At 37.0% G+C, this 16,519-nt stretch overlaps 1 protein-coding gene across 1 annotated transcript in view; it reads right to left on the bottom strand.

Moving 5' to 3' along the window:
- Nucleotides 1–16,519, bottom strand: part of LOC145785275 (uncharacterized) — a 92,467-nt gene that overhangs the window by 60,588 nt on the left and 15,360 nt on the right. Inside the window, exons 6-11 of the mRNA XM_082596952.1 lie at nucleotides 15,610–15,777; nucleotides 14,706–14,936; nucleotides 9,904–10,122; nucleotides 9,556–9,696; nucleotides 2,402–2,578; nucleotides 1,884–2,081 (exon numbers count right to left, since the gene is read on the bottom strand). Coding sequence (XP_082453078.1) covers nucleotides 1,884–2,081; nucleotides 2,402–2,578; nucleotides 9,556–9,696; nucleotides 9,904–10,122; nucleotides 14,706–14,936; nucleotides 15,610–15,777 — 1,134 coding nt within the window. The remainder of the gene's footprint in view (nucleotides 1–1,883; nucleotides 2,082–2,401; nucleotides 2,579–9,555; nucleotides 9,697–9,903; nucleotides 10,123–14,705; nucleotides 14,937–15,609; nucleotides 15,778–16,519) is intronic.

The raw sequence follows: 16,519 nt of genomic DNA, 5'->3' as shown, positions 1-16,519 counted from the left end.
TGTTGGAAAAAAATTAATTTCTATAGGCACAATACACATGCCTATTATCTTGTAAAATATTTTGGCTCTGTGGTTTTCATACTGTAATGTATTGGAACTGCACGGTTGCACTCTTAATTTTGTGTGGGAATTTGCCCTTACCAGCGTCTCGCATTTTGCTTTACGCGCTTTACTTGACGTCGTAATTGGTCGCCTTTAAATAGGCTTCCTTGACAGTGTTGCACCATTCTTCTTTGCACATTTTTACATTTATTACGTTATTACAATTATAAGTTCAATCGACTTAGTGTCAGAGTAATGTTGTACAGGGTGCGGCAAAAGTCCTTGGACAACTTAAAAATTGAATAATTCTTTTAAAAGTTAATGAAACAAGATAAAATTTTAACATGCATTAGAGAAGACAGTTTGCAACATATTTACAAAATTTCATTCAATATGACCTCCTCTCGCCTGAATAACAAGTTCAAGTCTCTTACGGAAACTCTTAGCAGCGTTACACAGGGTTTCCTGGGGTATTTTGAGCCATGCTTTTTCGAAGGAGCGTTTCAGAGCATCCACAGACCCATGAGACGAAGCACAAGCATTTTCCTCCAAAATGGACCAAACAGAAAAATCCATAGGGTTCAGATCTGGTGATGAGGGGGGCCAAAGTTGCTTGCTCCAGAAACTTGGGAAATTGTCCTGACACCATTTCTGGGTTTTGTTTGACGTGTGTGATGGTGCTCCATCTTGCTGGAATGTGAATAGCCTCTCTTTGAAGTGTCTCTTGGCCTCTTGAAGTGCCAGAGTCAAAATCAACTCGATGTAAGAATTTGTGTTCACTGTTTCATCTGTGTGCGTACCATCTTTCAGTTTGTTGAAGAGAATCTTTGCTCGAGTCAATCGTTTTTCTTTTTGGAGATCCGTGAGGTACTGGCAGGTTTGCATTTTGAGAGGCGATAACTTCAACTCAGTTTTAACAATTCTTCTCATGGTTTTTTCACTCACATCCATGTCATGAGCCATTCCCCTCATGGATCTCTTTGGGTTGCGCCTAACACAAGCTTTGACAGCTTTGGAGTGCTAGCAGTTCGTGGTCTTTCATTTCAAGGTCGATCTGCAGCATATCCACGTTCCTCAACTCTTCGCAGTGTGATAAACTGTTGATCTGGCAGCTTTAATCAGCTTTACAATCTCAGAGTTTGTCTTTCCAGCTCGTTGGAGTTCAATAATGGCTTCACGTTTAGCCTTCATACTATTAAGTCCAATTAAATTTTATCACCCAAGTAATGAAATCTGAAAGATAGGGTTTATTACATTCCATATCGAACAATAGCAATGAGGTAAACAGATTAAAACCTACTTTAAATTAATTTACAAAATATGTCCAAGGACTTTTGCCGCACCCTGTAGGTGTCGAAGTATGTGCAACATTGCACATACCTCCCGTTATTACCGATTAATTAGCAAAGGGCTAAGATAGCCCGTGACGTACTTTCCGCGTACGGAAATAGCTCGTACTAAGATAGGGTTAATGATTATGAAGAACGAGTAGCTGATGTAACTTTACCGGAAAAAATGAAAAGACCAGAAAAAGATGACTGGAATTGGAGAAAAGACAAATGTAAAGAAACTGGATAGAATTAAGCCCAAAAATCAACAAGCGGAAAGAGTGGAGAATGCGCAGTCAAACTAATCGCCCACTTCTGGGGTGGACAAACGACTCGCCTCCTGAAGATTGGATCAATGGATGATGGTGATTAGTCATTTGATCAAACAAACAAGTATTACGATAAACACGAGTCTTTAAAATTTACAAATCATGACACAAAATGAATTTCGGAAAAGTTTGTGGTTAAAAAGGTTTATTCGCTTTCTACGTTTCTGTATGCTCGCAACTTTACCTCTGTCATCGCATACTGTCAGCAATCCACTCCATCTTCCAGTACTCAAACAAGTTCTTACTCGTGATCCTAGCATCTCATGTGTTCGTGGACACCTGAATGTAAATGATTGGCCAACACGATACGGACCACGCCTCCAATTGGCTACGTCACCACCAGTAGCTTGTATGGAAGGTCTTGGATCTCCGCATATGATGCCTGGTGAAGTCCAATTTAATTAAATTGACTTCTTTAATACTGTCTTGCATATTGCTTTAAAAGTTAAAAAACAAATTTAATTGAAATTTGACAAAATTTACGTTTTTTTGCATTTTTTATCAAGAAGCGATTTTTCGTCTCGAACTTTTAAATCTGTGAAAACTAATGATTTGTTGTTTTATTTCTTCCATGAAAATTTATATCTTATTGCTGTTCCAATTAAAGTAGTGGGTAAAAGTCAAACTTTAAAATCAATCAATTACGCTTAAAATGGTGTTGTATTAAATCTCGTTTGCTTTGTATTTTTATGGCTTACTTACGTCGACAAGACACAACTTGACCGTCCCACGTGCCACCTCCAGTACACCTTCGAGCAGTGTTGCCGGATTCATGATAAAATCCTTTCCTGCAGCGGAAATGAGCTTCTCGTTCTATTCCACTTCCTGTGTATGTCAAGTCTGCGTTTCTGGCTGCGGGCGCATTTCCACAATTTACATCTGAAAACAATAAAACATCAACAAAACGATGAAATTATAATTGATTAACCGTATTAAGACTGGGGTTGGGCATAATGTGCCCACCCCAATAGGGTGTGTCATACTTTTGCAAAAATTTATTTTTTATCGGCTATGCTAAAAAAGGTGATATTTTAATGACAATAGCAAGTCCTGATAATTTGAAAGAATTTGAGGAAGCTACCTACATCGATTTTCACTTGAAAATCTTCATTTTTGGCTAAAATTTGCATTTTTTAGAAATTTTCTTGATTTTATAATTTGATACCCAACAATTTTTTTCAGCTTTTTGACTCCAGTATGACTCAAAATAGTTACACTCTCCCTCCTAAATGTGGTTAAATGGCTCTACCCTCCAAAAACATTCTTGTAAATAATGTCAAAAACCAGTGAATTTTGAAAAAAAAAGCCAAAAAAAGGTTTTCCAGTTTGTTTGGGAATGAAAAACCAAGGAAATAGTAGGCTTTCAAAGAGAATTTAGCAATATTCAACACCAATGTATAGAATCAATGTGAAGATTGCTGATTTAACAAAAGCCAGCTTTAGTTCAGATTGGTTTAACCTGTTCACTGGGTTCAGTGGTCAGTTAGTAGCCTAAGATTGTTAAATTTTGCAGTAGCCTATGTCTGCAATGTCATTCAAAGCTTATCCAGATCGCCTCTTCATTAGATTCATCAGGCATTGTTTTAACCAGATATACAGTGCTTGTACAATATAAGTTATAACTTAAGCTAAGCATTCAGCTAAGGTTTACCATGCAAAGTAACATACTAAGCACAAGCTATTACAGGTAGGCTACTGCAAAAAGTTTAGTCATTGTTTTGTTTTTGTTGTTTCCAGATCATTTTTACTGTTAGTAAAACTTGACTGCAGTTTTAATGAAACAGTCATTATTGCTACTAACACAAGAAGTGCTTCCAGCTGTCATTTAAGTAATATGATAGGATGTGGCAGCAAGATGCTGCTATCAGAACTTCCAACTGTCAGAAATGTGCTGAAGCTGGGTCTCTTTTTGCGAGAAACAAGTGAGACTAATCGCAGAAATTATACACAGAATGAGCTCATTACTGATATCTACAACCAGGTGTATGCTCAGGAGCAAAAAGCTAAAGCCCTATTCAAATTCCCTGTCATTATTGCAGAAAAAAGCATTATGAACCGGTTAAAAAAACTGTGGAAAAGAGCAAATGAGATTGCAAGTGGTAAGGGAAAAACCGAAGAACGCCAAAAGTTTCTACGAAGCATAGACACATTGTTTGACACCCTTCATTGCAACTGTGTTATAAAAACATGTGATGAATGCCAATGTGGTTCGGGTTGTGAAAAAGTGGTTCATATTTTCTGTACCTGCACCCGTGAACACAAGATTCCAGTTATGGATTTAGAGTACATCAAGGGACAAAGGGAAAAAAATAGCAGCAAGGGGCCCCATCAAATGTCTCATAAGGATGTTCCTGAAACAAGAAAACAAATTGCAAGTGCTTTAAATCAAAAAAGGAAGATGGAAGCCAGCGAGAAAAGAAAATTTAAACTAGAAGAGAAGGATGAAATGTTCGAACCTCAAGAAGAAGAACAAGATGACTATCAAGCAAACGAAAGTCCACAAGATAATGAATTTGTTACAGAAGCTTCTGCTGGTCCTTCTACTATAAAGCGACGTAAGCGTAACACAGAAAAAATACCACACATTGCATTAGCTAGTTTACGACACAACACAGGCTTACGAGAGGCAGCTGGAATAGCCAGTGCAGCTTGGATGGATGCTGGGATTATAACAAAGGATGACTTATCTAAGGTGATTAACCATAACAAGCTCAGAAGAGCACAAACAGAAGTGATGAAAAGCATCGAATCCAAGCTTGAAGAGCAGATCAAAATGGAAGGAATTTCCTGTGTGTTTTTTGATGGAAGGATAGACAATACTAATTCTTATTTCTATGTTGAAGGATCTAGCCAAAAGTACCCAGGAATGGTAAAGGAGGAACATTACTCGGTGTGTAGTGAGCCAGGAGGAAAAATTTTATTTTATTTTACACCAGATACTGCAACTAAAGAAAAGAAACATGCTGAAATCATTGCTGAGAAGATATTCAAGTGGTTGGTCGAAAGAGGATTGGACAAAACTATCCTGGCGGTCGGCGGTGACTCAACTAACGTAAACACAGGTTGGAAAGGAGGAGTAATGCACTGTTTGGTAACTAAATTGAACAGAAAACTGGTTTGGATAGTTTGCGACTTGCACACTGGAGAGCTGCCTTTGAGGCATCTTATAATTGCTCTTGATGGAAAGACCGTATCTGATAGTAAGTGGTCTGGACCCCTAGGCAAGATGTTAGACGATGCGACGGAGATGGAGATAAATCCAAGTTTTCCCACGATTAGTGGTGGTCCAGCACTTCTTAATCTTCAACCAGAAATTATAAAAGATCTGTCTACAGATCAGTGCTATGCATACAAAATCCATGAAGCTATAAAAACTGGTAACCTCTCACCATCTCTCGCTCGCATGGAAATTGGCCCTGTAAATCATGCTCGCTGGCTCACTACCGCTCTTCGATTCTGCCGAATTTGGATTTCCAAGCATAATTTAAAGGGAAAAAAGCTACAAAATCTTCAAAGCATTGTTCAATTTATCATGGGGGTCTATCTTCCTAACTGGTTTAATATTGAAGTGAAACATAAATGGACAGAAGGTCCCGCCAATTTGTTGTTCATGCTAGAACAGATAAGAAAGCAAAAGACCGAAGTGCAGCAGCTGGTCATTCCTGCAGTGCAAAGATCAGCTTGGAACGCCTTCAACGAGACAATTTTGCAGGCAATGCTTTGTTCCCAGGATGAAAGTGAAAGGGTTTGGGCCGTTAACAAGATCATTGAACTGAGAGGAGAAGGAGAAAGCAAAGTCGGAAATGAAGCAGTGCGAGTGAGACGGGTGGAAGAGATTAATATCGATGCAACTAAGATTCCAGACATGATAAAGTGGGAAGCATCGGCTTATGAGCCACCTCTTACATGTTCTCTTACAAGCAGTGAACTAAGAAAGTTTTATGCTGTTCCTATGGACGTGCCCATGTGGTCTAGACACACACAAAGTGTTGAGAGGTGTGTAAAGATGGTGTCTGAAGCAGCAGCAACTGTTTTTACACAAGAACGAAGGGAAGGGTACATCAAATCCCAGCAGGTTAGCCGTATGCTGATGTCCAGAAATCATTCCAAACAAGACATAGCAAACTTGATCCAGTTTGGCAGTTTCGGAACAATTTAAATATCCATTTTGCCAACTCTTGTTGTGTTTCTGTAGTTGTGCAACAATTATCTACGTGTTTTACGATGTGTTGCTGTGTTTTAAAATTTTTTTTCAATTTTTTTTAATTTTTAAAAAAATTGAAAAAACTTCAAATTTTCTCGAAATTTCAGATGCAAAATGATGTAGGTAAACAAACTTCAATATTGCTAAAACTTTTTTCCCCAGTACTAGGCATAGATTTGCACCATTTGTTGGGGTAGCCGAGAGAATATTTAGACAGATTCTAAAAATCAAGAAATATGACACACCTTACCACCCCAATTTCAAACAAATATATTTTAATGGGCATACGTGCTAATAAGCTGAAATTTCTTGACTTTTCCTAAATATTACTTGGCTAAACGTATTTAAAGTTTCGTGGCTATACCTGATTCGGTTTGGGAGATATTCTACTGTTTTTACCATGCACCTTGAAATATTTCATTGATTTGCTCCTGGAGTGAGAGCAGATTGCGCTTGGTTGGTTTCTTTTATAAAAAGAGTGACAGATCATCGATCGTTTATTCAAAGGCGCCAAGCCGCCAAGCCGAGTCGCCTAATGAGTTTATCGCGCGTGTAATAGGATTAGTTGTGAAGAAGACACTGCATGATGATTTGCGTCTGGTGTAAATTGCATACAGTTACTTCTGTCTGTGACTGAAACAAAACCATTTATTTTACGCAACGGATATATTCTTCTTGGAATAACCTACTTTAAAGTTTGGTTGCCTTGTCTATCAGTTTTTAGTCTTTAGATGTCCCTCTAATGTGAAATTGGCGAAATGAAGCAGATATCGACAGAAAAAAAACAACAATATGTTGATGAAATGTATTTTGAAAATGAATTCGCATATGTATATGAAGGAATTTCGAACTAGATAAGTTGTCTAATACAAGTCAAATGCATCACTTTACTAATTGGGGAATGATATATGATGCTATGAAGGATATATCTCTAACCTCGTACAAGCCTGATGGCAGCAAGTGCCATGTTTTCATTGATTCAATATCATCAGCTGTTGAATCGATTTAATAATCGACAAGTTTGCGATGAGAGAACGCTTGCACACGATCGCCTATACTACAGGATTCTTATATCGAATCAAAGTTAGACGAGTTTGATTAATCGTAAAATTGGCTGCCTCCAATGACTGCACAAGTGGACATCGCTTATTGTTATGTTTCAAAAGATGAGTGTTAGAACAGCACATTGCTGTTTCAGCTTTGATTTATTATCGTCATGGTTGAACCGATGTAAAATGACGTAACTCCTGGGTATAGAATGCGAAAAGTCTTCTCATTTCACTTGCATTTGATCGTATTTTCCTGTTTTCAAATCCCACCATTGTTACGCAAATCTAACCTCAAACGACGTAAAATCGATGTAAAAACGTTGCTGCGATTGAAACAAACAGAAATAAAACCATTTCCATGTGCTTGTTCTCCGCTGACCAATCGGCCATTTTTACGTTGATTCAACAACTAAAGACGTTGAGTAGACGCACAAATGGTTAATTTTTCTCTGTAGGTTTGTTGACGTATTTCAACTGCTCTTCTACTTATTTGTTCTTACATCCTGTTGTTTACGTTATAAACAGGCAGTAAGTTAACGATAATGGCATAATTTATTAACCCATCATTCAGTTCTACGAATGATATTTGTAGTTGCAAAACACCCAAGATAGAAATGTTTGCTTTGAAATTACTTCGATTTTCGAAACTGTGCCCATTCAACGTTGTAAATCAACAAAATAGTAAATAAAGCACAGACGCCATAACTGTAGCCTTGCGTACAAGATGTAGGCTACACGCATAGCCTACTATTTCAGCCGTCATCACGCATAATCAAATGTGCTAATACTTGTTTACAACAAGGTAGTCCAGTAAATACAAACATAATAACTTTTACATGTGAATCTTCACTAAAATATTATTGAAGCAGAAACGCTATTGACTGCACAATACGCGTATAGCAATGAGAAATACTTAATCATATATCGATATTTTATAATGTAATTAACTGCATTGAATCCACGTTTGTTGACGGTTATTTACATTCACCGTTGCTTTCCAGCTAAAAAATCGCCCATTTTACGCCCAATCGATGTAAATGTGAATTATTTCCAGCTTGGGTGCCACGTATGTGGAAAGAATATTAGAGACTTGTCGAGAGATCAAATTTCGCTATTTCGTGTGTCGTATATACACGACATATGTATCGTATATAAACGACATAGTTTGCAGGTTCTGATATTGTACGTCGATATCGACGAGAGAAAATGATGAAACAACAGCTACAAGAAAAGTTACGCACGTATTTACAGGGAGAAACCACAAACAAAATCGTTTGTTAGTACCAGTACGACGTACCAAAAACAGTATTTATAAATTGCTGAAAAAAATATGCATTTGAATGATTAATTATTGCGTCTTACAATTGTTAGCTGTGTAAGAATATATTTTTTGCGGCTTGTAGCCAAATCTGCCTACATCTCTAGCAACACTTGTTTCCGATCTTCGCATCTTTCCAAACAAACTGAAGTCAAATAAACAATTTTCACGTCTAAGCACTGTGGTCAAACGTTGAGTCGATATAATAATGTCGCACTTTTGCTAGTTGGATAATTACAGAATAAATAGATTCTCGGCAGTTGATGAGCCGTTGTGGTTGTTAGTGTGAGAGACAGAGCGCAAAGTGTGATTACCGTGACGTCATTATCTCAAGCAGAGCAAGCCTTGTTTCTTTATTATAATTTACATCTAACTTTGGCGATTTGACTCCTGTCTAATAAATCCATTATAGCTATAGATATACACATGATTTGAAGACACGTTTGAATTTTTTGGAAAGTCAGATAAATTTTCTTTCAATTGGTAAAATATCTAACTGACAGCATGCATATCAAAGGCGTAATAAACGTTCAAAAACCGTGGGCACTTTATGCCCACCCCCAACTCAGGGAATCCCTTGAGAGCCCAGTCTGAATACGGTTAAGCTTACTTTAAATGTTAGAGCACTACAAATGCATGATACTAGTACTTCCCACGATGTCAAAGAAATCCACTAAAGTTTGAAACAATTACTGTATTAACCCTTTTTTCTACCATTGTTCCACAAAGGGAGCAAGTAACTTAATGCTTGCTGAACATTCAAGAACACCGTACAACACCAAGTAGTGTTTTTTTCTAAACTACTACAAGTTATACGTTTTTATGGCCTACTCTGCACCACTTCCTAGGCCTAGCAAAGTAAACTCAAGGTAGGTGTAGCAGGTGCAAAAGGAATACGAGAATTATGCGCGATAAAGCAAAGGTTAAGCGATAAAATTGTAGGAGGCTTACATTACGATGCACAGCGGCAAATCAAGGGAGAAATGTTTGAAATTAAGTCGACGTTGAGAAAATTTTATGAAAGTTTATATTTATTGTTTCCTTTAGAAAATATGTGAGGTATTGTCTTTTTACAACAACTAAGATTTTATCACCTACGGTGCATTTTTTAAATTTTCAATCTTTGAATATGAATTACTGTGCGATATGAGTACTTCGTCAACCTCAACTGATTTCACTGCTTTGGTTAATAAACAGCATAAAATAAACAATTGCAGTGCTTTTGCTGTGGCTCGACTAAAACTCGAATAACGGTTATGCAGAAAATGTGATAAGGTTTGTTTACTTGGGTTCACGCAGCTTCTGGAGCAATGGCCGTCACATCTGCACTTTAATATTCCTCTGCAATCGTCATCTACGTTGCAACTTTTTCCACATCTCATGTTGTTTCTCCTAATCCCAGAAAAACTGTAGCGCTGGCAAGAAACTAAACATGCACAAATAAAATTAAAAGGTAATATTTTTTGGTTTTGGAGTTGTGCAAGCTAAATCTTAAGGGTCAAAAACGAGACTCCATCAGACAAGCAGTAAATTATTCAAAATTTTTAGCAGCATTTTCATTGTTATTGAGCATTCAGGAAAATTAAAATATTTTTGCAGTTAAAAATACAATGAGTGAAGTATAGCAACATACGTATACAAACTGTAGTTCCTGTCCATCCCTGTCTTGAGTGACAAAAATGTTGCATGATCGGAAAATCCTGCTTATAGCCTGGTTTGCACACGTATTCAGCCACATCGTCATACTTAAATGAGTTGCCTGACACCAATATGAGTGAGCCGTTTTCTAATGTTCGTCGTATTTTTACCTCTATGGCATTTCTAACTCGCGGTGGCGGAGGACAGAAACCGCCTGCAAATAGATTTAAACAGTGATTGACTAGAAATTAATGTGATGTCATTATCTTTATAATCGTCATCTGTTTAGCACCGGATATCAGTAACCTAGTTTTTCACACATCCCTGTGCCCTTTATTACGTCTTGTCTTTTTCGTGTTTTGGTTTTAATATGGACAACCTTGTCTGTTACAAATAAATAATAAATAAAATAAATAATAAATTACATCCAACAGTTCGTGTTTCTCCACTCCAATGTTCTGCTTTAATTGGCGAAAAAAGGTTTGCTTGCCGACTCCTCTTTTTAATGCCATAGTTTAATTCCCAAAGAAGAATATGTGAAGTGAGTTGTACTTTTTCGAAGTCACAAATTCTTAATCTTGTTTGTGAGCAACTGATTAAACACAATTATCCCAAACATTGTTATTACGTTTGGAATGAAAATCTTTGCAGTGAACGTTAGGCAACGATAAAATATCAAAGTTTGTTTTCTATTTGGCAACACTGACCTCGTCTTACGCAAGAATTGCCGCACTCATGATCGCAAGTACAAACATAAGAATCCCTACAGCGATTTTGTAGAACTGAACTTTTTGGCACGCATCGTCTACTGCAAGGTCTTCTATATCTGATTGCAGTATTGTAATTTCTGCTGCTACATTGTCCTGGAATAAATAAAAACAATAATTGAATTCGATGATCTATGATACAAATGATTTAAGGATGATCCAAAACAATCAAATTTAATTCCTGATATACCTCGAGCATTATTTATTGAACGACAAATAAAATAAGGGGTTCCGATTAGATAGTGCTCAAGAGCACGCGCTGTGCCTTTGGCAAGACACAGTATACGACATGCTCGAAATTACACATCAAGATTGGTTTCTTTACTTTTGTATTATTTTAATATAAAACCATCCACTCTTCAGGTAGATAAGGTAAAAAGTAATCGAAGATGAGTTAAACGATTGCATTGTATGTAAGCCGATTGATGTACCGGCTTACTTGCATCACGGAGGCAAAATGAAGCAACAAAAACTGGGAGAAAGAGAATTTAACTTCGGTTATCGTCTGCGTCAGTAGTTGAAATCCCCTATTCTACAAGTAATCGAAAATGAACAAAAGTCTTACCTTCAACATAGCATATGAAAGAGCAGATAGAGAGTGCACATATCCAATAAAAACTCATTGGATTGTATTGATTTGCAAGACGACTGGTCTGTTAGATGTCAATATACTGTACAATATGTAACAAACTAATTGAAAAATTATAGGCTATATAGTTTTTAAAACACAATAATAGTTGGTTGGAGCGGTAATGCGTCGCCGGCCTGTGCCGTCGCCGTGGTCGACTGGTGAGAAACTCGGCACAAAGGTCGGAGGGGTTCCGATTCGATAGTGCTCAAGAGCAGGCGGCCGTGCCTTTGGCAAGACACAATAATAATGACATGCTCTAAAGTAGACATGAAGATAGGTTTCTATGCTTTAGTATTATCTTAATATAAAACCATCCACTCATCAGATAGATACGATAAAAAGTAATCGAAGATGAGTTAAACGATTGCATTGTATGTACATTGTACACCGATTGATTTACCGGCTTGTTAAATCACACAGGCATACACAAAATCCTATTACAGCTGGATGTTATAAAATGAAGACTAAAATGTCATTTTTCTGTATGGTCAGAAAATTTATTTAAAAAAAAAATTTAAAAACTTTTTCTCTGCTTGCATTGCTTATGTAATCATCAATCTAATTCTTTGTAGAGAAACTACTTTTGGTTTTAAAGCTACATTCTAACTTGACTTTTATTAAAACCTGTTAAGACTAACTTAACCGTGAAAGTATTGTTATAGTTTAGTGGTTGTAACTGCCAACAATTATAATCTGATAGCTGCCATTTTGATTTTTGTTTTGGCTCCATCCGCAATGTTTGCTTTTGTAATCTCCAACAAAATCTCAAGACCTTTACAGAAAAACAAATGCAGTCTGCACCTTCGGAACCTTTGCTGTGGTCATACTTAAAACTAGAACTAAGCTTATTGAAGAAGACATATGAGTAATGATAACCAATTACCTTTTGAACAGCATTACGGTAGGCTACTATACTAAGCTTCCTCACCTTTAAAATTATTCTCTGTAGTTTCAAAATCGCTTGTTTAAGAAGAGAATGTTAGCGTCTGGTTCTGAGTTTTTCCATTAGCGCCTACAGCTATTAAACAATTAATCCTGAGTAAATAAAAAGCCACAAAATGCAGAACTGAAGTTATAGCAGCTCAGTGGAAAATTTAATTTTGTTCAAGCTACTGCATTTGACAGTTTTTTTAACGACTGCACATTTTCTTATTTGAACTAATTGGTAAGAATTTTTTTGTATTTCAAAGGCATATGTAGTGCTAGGGCAGTGTGAGCACCATTTTGGGGCTCCTATGAAACTCCTGGCTGCAAACTCTTTCAATCATGGGAAAAAAGTCACTTTGATTATTTTAGCAAAGAGTAGTCTAAAAAACTCTAAGATCTTTTAGAAAAAAAGATATGCCAACAATGCAATAGTGGATCTGGAAAAAAGTTGAAGAAAGACCAGAGCTTTAGCAAAGCAAAATTTATAAGATAAATGGACAATGCAAAACTTAATGTCGGGAAAAGTAAAGTGGGACAGAACGTGTGGGGGGCTTGACAAATATAGTCTTGTTTTGGTTACTTTTTAGGCATATTTGGGGCAATAATGTTTTTTTATCAAGATGCACAGTTTGTATGTAACTATAGTTCGCTTTGTATGTAATCAATATCATCAATTAAAATTTGATTTGGATAAAAAGTTTGGTTTAAAATTTAAGTTAGCTACCATCTAAAAAGTTTCATTTACGACCACAGAAGGATTCCAATATTTTATGTCTTGAAAATTTGTATAGTAGTTTAGTATGGTGTATAGCCTTTTAGCAGGCTAGAACTTCGAAAATCTATCTGAGGTGTCCTCCCCTTCGCTTCCCCAATAGTAATTTCACGTCACATTAACACTGAAATTTATCAATTGAATTGTTAATTAACAAGGCTATTTGAGTGAGCAGTGCTAACTTCGAGATATTACATTATTTTGTTAGTTTTTTTGTGGAACACAAAAAAATGTTCACTCCTTTAATCCACTTCCAAAACAATGCATGCCCAACATTGCTGGTTAGGTGAATAAAGTGAATAAAGCGAGCGAAAAAATTTTGCAAAAAAAGAAAAAAGCTACAGTATTATTAAACGTTACATGTACAAACTAAATATGCGTGGGCCCTTAGCCGGAGAGTTGAGAAGCAGTAAATACGGCCTTGCATGGTTTAACCCTATCTTAGACGAGCTGTTTTCGTACGCGGAAAGCACGTCACGCGCTATCTTAGCCCCGTGCTAAATAATCGCTAATAACGGGCGCTATAAAAATCACAGAACCAAAATATTTTACAAGGTAATAGGCATGTGTACTGTGCGTATAGAAATTAAATTTGTACTCAACAAATTTATTGAAATAAAGTGTTTGAGATGAAAAAACGTCAGAATATCGGTTTTTATTCTAATTTCCTGAAAATAGCTTCAAAATTGAAATTTTTGAATTATAACTAAACTAAACAAAAAATTACTTGTGCTCATTAATATAAGGCATTTTTGCACGTTTCTACATTTCAAAGTAATTGCACTACCACTTATATTGCACTAACATTAACATACATATAACTACCATTGCACGAAAATGTGCAGCCACCTGAGACGATATGCTTATTGTGAAGGGCAGGAAAGTAGAAAAATGATCAGTGTAGGTTTAGAAAATTCGCAAAAAATAAAAACTAAAAGTCAAGAAATTTCACATTTCTAGCATATTTCCTTCTTTGAAATATTTCACTGATGGAGTGGGGCGTCCTCATAAAACCCCGTGTCGCTACAGATAAGGTCGTCGTCGTCGTTCGTATGAAGCAGAAAGTTTGTGATCAGCCGAATGGAAGGACTTGGAGCCAACTTTTCGTCAGATCGTCAATTGTGCGGAGGCCTGTTATTCCATTGGGAGGGGAATATATGGGACACCCAAAGATGATGTGGTTAGCTGTTTGCTCCGTCGCACCGCACTGACATGTCGTCTACCTCCGCGTGGTGAATCCTGGTAACTGGAAACTTTTTCAGGCTAATGACGACAATCAGAAGCAGAAACTGCAAAAATTGCAGGTCACAGACAAAGAAGTCTGATAAGCGTGACGCCTCCCCTGAGCATGTGCCCTTGTTAGGGCAGGTATATTCTAACACCGTAAGGGAAGGCATCACGCTGCTACAGCTAAATGTAGAAGGTCTAACATCAGCCAAAATTTCGGTCATTGAACATCTGATCAACACAACTGCCAACGCCACAGATAAGGTTAAGATTGATTATCGAGTTTCTGTATCAGCTTTTTCCTTTTTTAATTAGTCCAAAACATCAAACAGATTAAAATTAGTAGGCCTCAAATCTTAATAAATAGCTATCCATGTCATCTTTTCCATTGACTAACGACGGCAAATCTGGTCGTCTAATTTGTGCCATAGTAACACTTATACTATTATCGTCAGCATACATAGATCGCTCACCGATATTCAGTTTCTTGCTTTCCAAATCTAGTTTTAATTTTTCTAATTCAAATTGTGCTCTCTTCTCATCAGCTTCTGCTTCCTTTTGTGCTCTTTTCTCTTCATCTTCATGTTGAGCTCTTTTTCCTTCAACTTCTAGTTCTACTGTAATTATTTCACGAGCAGCTTTTCTTTCTTCTCTTTCATCAGCTTCTGGCTGAGCTTTTTGGTCCATGAGCTTGCGATGTTTTTCTATCACAAACTGGGACTTTTATCGCCATTTAGGCCCATTTGTTCAGCCATGCTCTGTAGATTTTCAATCATCTCAGTTTTGACATTCGTTATTTTAGCTGCTTGTTATTGATTTATTCATTTTTTTTTCAGTTTTTTATGTACCTGGTGCGGACAAAGTCCTTGGACTAAAATTAAATTTTAATTTACTATATCCTTAAATAGATTTAGTAAGTGTTTGATAGTGCATATTTATAGTATCAAACCTTATCTTTCAGAATGTGTCATCAGTTTATCATAATTTAGCTTTATTTGCAAGTATGAGTGATAAACGTGCAGCTATCGTTGAGCTTCATCGAGCAGGTAAGACCAATTCAGAGATAATAATGCTTCTTGAATCACCGAAATCAACAGTTTATCACACTGTTAGCAGAAACAACTGAGCAGTGCCGAAGATCGCCCTAGAAGTTTAGATCAGGAAGATCGTTATAACCGATCTGAAGTTGTCCCCTATCAAAACGCAAACTTGCCAACACCTCACAGACCTCCAAAAAGAAAAGAGACTCGAACGAGCTAAAATTCATCTAAACAAAATGAAGTCAGGTACGGACACAGGAGAGATCATTTTCTCAGATGAAAAGTTGTTCAATGTCGAAGCAGTGTGTAACCGACAAATGATCGTATCTTTGCTAACTCTTCTGCAGACATTCCTGACTCCATGAAACAGGCTCCAGAAACCGTCTTCTGTCATGGTGTGGGCCGCTGTCTCCAAAACCTGGAGGTCTCCCCTCAATTTTGTCCCACAAGGCGCTAAAGTTAACACCAATTCGTACATTGAGACAAGTTTGACTCATCACCTGACCTGAATCCAATGGATTTTTGTGTTTGGTACATATTGGAGGCAGATGCCTGTGCTTCATCCCATGACTCAGTTGAGGGGTTGAAGTGTTGTCTCAAAAAAGCATGGGGCAAAATACTCCGAAACCCTACGTAAAGCGGTAGGGAGTTTCAGAAGTAAACTTGAGCGTGTTATTCAGGCCAGAGGGGGGCATATTGAACAAAACTTTGTACGATTGTTAGTTACTGTCTTTGCAATACCCCGTTAAAATATTTGCAATTTTATTCACTATTTACAGAAATATTACACTTTGAACCAGTCCAAGGACTTTGGCCGCACCCTGTAATCCCGGAAGAATCCCCAGAATGTCACAAATATTTATATCTCTTACACTTAAACAGACTTTGAAAAGATTGATGACGTAGTTTATTGGGATACCAAACTTTGAACAGTGAGATAAATGGTCGACTAGTTCGACTTGTGAAATGATAGATGAAATCCTTGAACTGACGAATGGTTCACCACTTCCAGCACGTAAAGACATTAAATTCTTAACAGAAAACATCTTCGTCGATTTGAAAATAGATACAAACCATTCACACCACTAGCCTACTTGCAACAGCTACTTTACAATTGACAATAACTTCCATTTTCATAATCTATTCACTATTATCTAGAACTCTACAATCGTTTAAAAAAAAATACAATCGTTTTCAACATACTTTGCCTTACAACTTCTAATCCCCATTTACACAACTCTAATAAT

The sequence above is a fragment of the Aplidium turbinatum genome, chromosome 16 (assembly GCF_918807975.1).
Source record: "Aplidium turbinatum chromosome 16, kaAplTurb1.1, whole genome shotgun sequence".
Classification (NCBI taxonomy): Eukaryota; Metazoa; Chordata; class Ascidiacea; order Aplousobranchia; family Polyclinidae; genus Aplidium; species Aplidium turbinatum.
Note: the sequence above shows the minus strand (reverse complement) of the source record. Positions and strands in the feature narration are given on the sequence as shown.